The 8,046-nt window shown below is 36.0% G+C and overlaps 1 protein-coding gene across 2 annotated transcripts; it reads left to right on the forward strand.

Moving 5' to 3' along the window:
* The first annotated feature begins 2,795 nt into the window (after positions 1-2,795).
* LOC141520228 (olfactory receptor 4F3/4F16/4F29-like) lies at positions 2,796-7,807 on the forward strand. 2 transcript variants are annotated; one of them, XM_074232022.1, is made up of 2 exons: positions 2,802-3,730; positions 7,801-7,807. In XM_074232022.1, exons 1-2 carry the CDS (start codon positions 2,802-2,804, stop codon positions 7,805-7,807), a joined length of 936 nt encoding a protein of 311 aa, XP_074088123.1. The 2 variants fall into 2 exon arrangements, with proteins under 2 accessions (XP_074088124.1, XP_074088123.1); XM_074232023.1 differs by lacking the exon at positions 7,801-7,807 and having other exon boundaries at positions 2,796-3,740.
* The last annotated feature ends 239 nt before the right edge of the window (positions 7,808-8,046 follow it).

Genomic DNA, 8,046 nt, shown 5'->3' on the forward strand with positions numbered 1-8,046 from the left:
GATTTTGTGATTTTACACATACACATTATATATATATATATATATATATATATACTTAACAGAATCAGAGTAGGAATTTTTAGGTGGTTGAGGGGATCCAGAGTTAAGAATTATTTGATGAACTTGACATGAGATCTGGGCCTGTGGAATTCTAGAGTTGTGGTTAATGAATCATTGAAGCTACATATGATGGTATTGACTGAGTGCACTGGAAAGTGAAGTCAAAAAGAGAATTTGAACTTGGAAAAGATTGGGCAACCTTCACACAATAAGTGTGAAGAACAGTTTTTAGGGGAGAGAGAGAGAGAGTGGGGGGAGCTGCCAAGGAAGCGATTGCAACTGGAAGATAGTACTTTGGAATTTAGAACCTTTGAAGTGGCACAGTTCTGTGTGATTATTAATCGAAGTGTAACCACAACTGTGGAGTTAAAGTGGAATGTAAAGGGGTTTATTGGATCTGATGTGGTTGAGAAACAATGTCATTGGGATGATAAGTGTTACCAGTATTTACAGAGGGGATCTGTAGTGTTAAGGTTGTTGAAACTCTGGAAAAGGTCTATCAATAGTAGAAGAGCAAAAATGAACATTTGAAAATTTTTATAACTGTTACCATTTCTGTTAGCCATAGTTTGACAAAAGTTCAGTCATTTCATAAGAGACCCTATTTTGGAGTGCTAGCATTGGCCAAGACCACAATATTCAGTAAGTCTGAGAAGGATTCTCAGAGCTGGGTCCAGAAAGGGTTCTCAAAGATGGATCACAGAATTACCTCAGAGACTGCCCTGTCATTGATTGCTAATTGTTGAGCTGAGCTTAGAGCTCAAAAGAGAACTATTTAAGAGAAGACTATATTGGAGGAAAAGTTTTGCTGCTGGAGAAGAATTGATGAAGGAAAAATTTTGCTGTTTAGTGGAACTATTTAAGTGGGAAAGGTTCTTTCTCTACCTTTCCTTACATGGCTTTCTATAACTTGAGAGGTGGAAACCTTTCAGTACCCATATCAGAGATTTGACCGGTAAAAGCTGTGACAAATCTCAGATATGAGGAAACTGCTTTTGGCCAAAAGAGTTGCTAACTTTCTGAGGACAGGCAAAGGAGCATTTATGGAAAAGCTCTTCATCTCCTCAAGGTTAAGATTTCTGTTTTGCTAAAAGAGGTTCATGGGGTGGCTAGGTGGCACAGTGGCCCTGGAGTCAGGAGTACCTGAGTTCAAATCTGACCTCGGACACTTAATAATTACCTAGCTGTATGACCTTGGGCAAGCAACTTAACCCCATTGCCTTGCAAACCCCCCCCCAAAAAAGAGGTTCACAATGTTTCAGTACTGAAGATTATTTTCCACCAGTAGGAAAACGGATCTGAGAATTTTAAATCTGGAGATTGAAGAATATGAGTGGCCCAAGCCACTAGTGGACAGGTTATTGCAAAAGCAATATCATGAAAGCTCAAAAAGTCCAGAGTTCTGAGTTTTCCTGGACACATATTCCTTTTCCTTAATGCTATGATTTTATAAATGCATCACCACTTTTTCCCACAGATGTTGCTGTATGTTGCTGGGAGACTGCCTTCAGCTTATGAGCAGAATATATAGTGTGCTCATTCTAGTGTCAGGAAGACTCAAATACTGCCTCAGAAACTTACTAAATGTGTGACTCTAGGCAAGGTTTTTAACTTCTTTTTACCACAGTTTCTTCCACTGAAATGGTAATAATAAAAGCACATCTCCAAGGGTTGTTGTGATAATAAAATGAGATAATTTTTATAAAAATGTTTATCAGTGCCTGATATATAGTAGGCACTATTAAAATATTATCATAAGATTATTATTAATTATTCTTGACTTGTTTTCTGTTTGGCAAATGTTTTTTATTATTAATATAGTCATGTTGACTGATTTTTTAAATAGTTGCATCTCAGGAGATCCAGTTATGAGTAAGAATAAAAGGCATAGACCTCCCCAATCAGTGTTGTCCCTAGCATCCTGAGAGTTATAACAACAGAGGATGTGAGTACCCTCAATGGGGACTCCCAACTTGACAGCATGAAAGTAGTGTTGAACAAGTAAGCCAACCCAGGAAGAATAGATAGAGAATAAGGGGCTTGAAGAACCATGCCCACATGCCCCACTTGTATGTGTGTCATTTTCTCCTCACAATGCTGTAAGATATATATATATATATATATATATATATATATATATAGAGAGAGAGAGAGAGAGAGAGGAGAGAGGAGATAGTAGATAGACAGATAGATAATTGATAGATACATATATAGATTGATAGATACATATATAGATATAGATCTATAGATATATATATATATATGCAGATTATCCCAGGTTTACATATGAGAAAGAAGAAGCTCAGACAGTTTAGTGGAATTACAATAAATATGGCTAAAATGAAAACATTCACTTCATCCTCCTTTTCCTTCCCACATTCTGCTCTGGTTCATTGCCCCGTCTTTTTGTTCCAGATCTTTTTCCTATATCTCAGTCAAAGATCTGTTCTTGTCCAGTTCTTTCAGAAAAAATTGGAAAAAATAGTATAGGAGATCAAAATATGTATTATAAACAGTGCTCAATGGCAGTACCCTCCAAGCTTCATGTAGCCATAGGATAAAAGGTGATTATTTTGCTGTGAAACGATGAGACAACACTGGGTTTCCATATGGTGAACTGCTACACTATTAACAAATTATTGTTGAACTGAATTCTAGAAGATTACTATTATTCAAAATAATTTAGTTTCTCCCTTCATTCTCTTTCTAAAGGTTGCTACAGATACAGTGTTGCTAAGACAATGACCGGAGGGAATCATACTGTTGTGTCTGAGTTTGTATTCCTGGGACTCTCTAATTCTTGGTATATCCAGCTTTTCCTCTTTGTTCTGTCCTCTATAATCTATGTGGCAAGCTTGTTAGGAAACTTCCTCATTGTGATTACAGTGACTTCTGACCCTCACTTACACTCTCCCATGTACTTCTTACTGGCCAACCTCTCCTTTATTGATCTGGGAGTTTCCTCAATCACTACCCCCAAGATGATATATGACTTTTTCAAAAAGCGTAAAGTCATTTCATTTTCTGGCTGCATCATTCAGATATTCTTTATTCACTTGATTGGTGGTGTTGAGATGGTGCTGCTTATCGCCATGGCCTTTGACAGATATGTTGCCATATGTAAACCTCTCCATTATCTGACTATTATGAATCCAAGAATGTGCACTGCAATTCTATTGACTGCTTGGACCATTGGCTTCTTCCATTCAGTAGTTCAAATGGCTTTTATTGTTAATCTACCATTTTGTGGCCCTAATGAATTGGACAGCTTTTACTGTGACCTTCCTCAGTTCATCAAACTTGCCTGCACAAACACATATAAACTGGAATTCATGATCACTGCCAACAGTGGCTTCATTTCCTTGGGCTCCTTCTGCATCTTGATCATCTCCTACATTTTTATCCTAGTCACTGTTCGAAAGCATTCTTCAGGTGGTTCTTCCAAGGCTCTCTCTACTCTGTCAGCTCATATCACTGTTGTGGTTCTCTTTTTTGGTCCATTAATCTTTGTTTATACATGGCCATACCCCACATCACATGTGGATAAATTTCTTGCCATTTTTGATGCAGTTCTTACTCCTTTTATGAATCCAGTCATCTATACATTCAGGAACAAAGAGATGAAGGTGGCAATGAAGAGATTATGCAGACAGATTGGGAGTTTTAGGAAAATATCTTAGATAACTTTATTACATGAACTTAGAAGAAACAAGGAAGTCTTATGAAAGAGCTTAGTTACAGAAGGCTAGTATTTGAAGTTTGAAGTCCTCGAGAGGCTTCCAACTCATAACAGTGGTATGGAACTGGGAGAAATACTCATGCTGGGGATTTAAAATTTAGAAGTTAACTAAATAAAGGTCATAATCAAAACCCTTAAGTGAAGAAAGCCAACAAGTTAATTATAGAAACAGAGAAAAAAAGATCAGAAAGTGAGAAAATGCTTTGTTGAAGAAGGTTTCAAAAAAGTGGCATTGGTTATCAGTTTCAAGCATTGCAAGAGGAAGGGAGAATTTAATTTTTAATCTTTTCTCAAAAACCATAGAATATTATCATAGAATTATTCATCCTTAGAAATTACTATTTTTTTTTAGTTTTTGCTAGGCAATGGGGTTAAGTGGCTTGCCCAAGGCCACACAGCTAGGTAATTATTAAGTGTCTGTCTGAGGCCAGATTTGAACTCAGGTACTCCTGACTCCAGGTCCAGTGCTCTATCCACTGCATCACCTAGCCTCCCCTAGAAATTACTATTTGTTCAATAAAGAATAAACATGATTCCTTACTCATTTTTGTTTCCATTTAGAAGAATTTAACTCTATTCTTTAAAGTTGAAATATAACTACCATGAGTATTGCATATTGGTATTTTCTAAAGATCTTATTATTGGTTTTGAACTCCTGAAATTATATTTTGGTTTGCCTAATTCTGAGTTTGCTTAGTTTTTGATATGTCCTCTTTTTCTTCTATGTTTATCTATAAAATCATTTACTTCCCACTGACATTCCACATTGTCCTTGGTGATCTCTGGTTGAGAGGTTTGAAACTCCTACAGTTGTCATAAACCCAAGCACCCCCCAGAGACCCAAGCATCTTGCTGTCTATTCCTGGAAGACTGGAGAGCTTTCATCCCAGTGCACTGTGGCTGTGGGTACAATGTGACCCATTCCAGTGGAACAGAGCCTTCCAGCAGATCTTCCCTTGAGGCTGGAAAATTGTTTCACTCAATTTTTCTGTGGGTTCTGACACTATAGAATTTGGTTAGACATAATTTTAAGGGATTTGGATTGTGCTGGAGAAGAGTTTCTGGGAATTCCTGTCTCCACACCACCATCTTGGCTCCACTACCACCACCACTCCCCCCTTATCATTTCTAACTAGGATTCATTGCCTTCATTGCTGGCCTGTATGCAGAGTTTTCTTTTCTTTCCCACATTCCTCTATTCCATCTGGTCAAGAAAGGTCTTTCTATATTGTTTGTAATCTGAAAGTATCACACTCCACTTTTTAACTCTTCAAGCAAATCTTTGAATTGTTAATCATAACAAGATTCTCAACTGTTGTCAAGACTCCCCTCATTAACTCATTTTGGAAATGTCTATAAAGATCAATTTATTCTGGTTCTCAGTCAACACTTGAATACCTCTATACTGTCTCTGACAAATGACCATTCAGAATACACTTGAAAACTTTCCAGATTAAGGAATTACTACTACCCCTAACATATCCTATCCTTTTGTATAGTTCTAATCTTTCGATATAAGCATTTCCTACTGAAATCTATTTCTCTCTAAATTATATTCAGTTAGTCCTACTTTTGTCTTCTATGCCAATATAGGGCATAATCACTCTTTCACTAGCAAAGAGTTGGTTCATAATAAATTCTTATTTATTGATCAAATGACATGTTAGCACTACTTCACCATTCTGTCTCCCTCCTCTAGACATTTTATGATTTGTCAACCTTCCTTTTAAAATATAGTATATAGCACCAGTCAAAATTCTCTAGATAAGGTTTGAAAAGCACAGGGTATGCTGAAGCCAATATGTCCATTGACCCATTCCTCTGGTTTAAGGATCAGAAACCATGGGTTCATATCTTATCCTTTTATGAGTTTAGGATAAGTAATCAAATATTTCTTGATTTTAATGATGGGAGATTGGACTTGATGGCTTTGGAGGCCCCTACCATCTCATATAATCTCTTCGTAGGAATTACATAATTCTCATGTCACATTGACCTTCCATTTAACTGAGATCTCCAAGATTTTTTCCCAAATGAATTTCTATTAGGCAAGATTTCACTCATACTGACATAGTACAACTGATTGATGGACTCTATTTAATATATTAGCATATATATAATATTAGCATATATATTATATACTAGCAATAGGAATGTAATCTGGAAGCTCATTGCAGAGTTCCCAGAGAAATAGGGGGAGAGGAAATAAGATCTTAAACTCTATAGTAGTGGGAATAGAGAGACAGGGACAAAATATGAAAGATATTAGATAGTTAAAATCAACAGAACTTGGTGTTTGCTTTTATTTTAGGGGCAATGGACTGGGGAGTATGAAAGTTCATTCAAACTCTTAGTCTGTATAATGAGAAAAAAGAATGTTATTATTAAAACTGTCAAACTCAGAATAAGTAACAAATTTTAGAGAAAAGAAATTAATCTTGAAATTGACATGAGATCAAGAAGAGAGAAAGTAGACAGTGTGACTTTTCCAGAATTGAATATTGGAGAGATGAATATTACAAGAAAAAGATGATAATGAAGTATTCTATGGTTCCAAAACAAAGATCACTGAATTGGCTTAACAAAAAATTCAAGCTGTTAAATTAAACAAATGAAACTAAATGGAGGCATCACTTAGAGAGCAAAGCTCTGACTTTTCTTTCCCTTGGAGATATTTAGGTCAAGAGCAAGACCTAAACCTGCACTGAATGTACCAAAAAGTTTTTTATTAATTTATTTGTAAGTGCCAGAGATTTAACAGTTTTGTGCTGTTCAAATAAAAAAAAGATGAGTTGGAAGAAAGTATATTTGTCAAATGACCCAAAGCTGGGAGGGATATCTAATATACTGACTGATAAAAGTAGGAACTAAGAAATCCCTGAAAGCCTAGAGGGATGTCTTATCTAATAGGATGAAATTTAATGAGAATAAATGCATAATCATAGGAATTTGTTAAAGAAGACAACTTTAAATAAAACAGTCTATATGATAAAGCAGATCTTATGACCTTCTTGGACTTTAGGCTCAAAATAAATCAAGAACCAGAACACACACACACACACACACACACACACACACACACACACACACACACACCCCTTCTAATGTTACTCATGATCGCCTAGTAACCAAAATGAAGGCTGTGATAGTCTTGTATTCCATTTTGGCCAGATAATATCTCTAGCACTGCATTTACATTTGGATGCCATGCTTTAGAAAAAAATATTGATAGAATAGAGAATCTATAAGAGGGCAACTAAGTTATTGGGAAGACATGTCATATGAGGAGGGGTTAAAGGAATTTGGGAGGATTAACATGGAGGAGATAAAAATTACAGTGAATAGGATAACTGTCATTAAGTAGGGCATCATATAGATTAAAATTTTCTGCTTGTCCTCAGGGGCTACAATTAGGTGGAATAGTTTGTAAACCTAAGTTCAATGCAAGGAAGAACTTCATGATTACAACTGCCCAAAAATGGAGCTGCATCAGAAGATAGTAGTTTCTTTTTTGGAGTTTCCAAACTTTGACTGGATAACCACAACCTAGTATCATCAAAGAGAGAATTCTCTATTAAGTATTGACTGAATGAATTAGTCTCAGGTCTTTCCAGCTATTCAGGACAGGAAAGATTGATGTTTCCAGTCCTTTTCTGACTATTGTTGCTTTCATGCCTTCTTGTCAATCAGATATGTTGCATGCTTATTTTTTTTCCTAATCATTAAGAATTATGTAGAGGAAATAAGGATCAGTTTGACTTGAACAACCTTCAATAGGAAGCACCTTCTGCATTCTAGATTAAGGCAGTTTACACATACTCTTTTGCTGATTATTTTGTGTGTGTTAGAGTGATAGCAATGTTGCATTCATTGGGAAGCATTCATTGTGGAGAGGATTAATTTGACTTTGGCACATTACAAAGTGTTATGCTTCACAAAAATTCTATTTAGATGTCTCATTGTGGTATGGAGGCAACTGATTTTTTTAAAAGGCTAGAAAGGTTTTGAAAAGGGTCTGGCAATAGATAGTGTGTCTATTATCTGGGAGTTATATTAATTCAAGAAAGGCTCAATTTTGATATGGTGGTCATCTGATTCTAATAAAAAGATAACAAAAAATTGGGATATTATTCCTTTGAGACTTGGGAGACAGAGAGGTTCTGGTTGACATTAGTGAAAGAAATACTCACATCAACAACACTGTAGATGCTTTGTAGTATTGAATCACTGTTTTCAAGTAAAGTCAA

Source organism: Macrotis lagotis, chromosome 4 (assembly GCF_037893015.1).
Source record: "Macrotis lagotis isolate mMagLag1 chromosome 4, bilby.v1.9.chrom.fasta, whole genome shotgun sequence".
NCBI lineage: Eukaryota > Metazoa > Chordata > Mammalia > Peramelemorphia > Peramelidae > Macrotis > Macrotis lagotis.

Excerpts from the sequence above, each read along its gene's own strand:
- LOC141520228 (XM_074232023.1), top strand. The coding sequence starts at position 2,802 with ATGACCGGAGGGAATCATACTGTTGTGTCTGAGTTTGTATTCCTGGGA.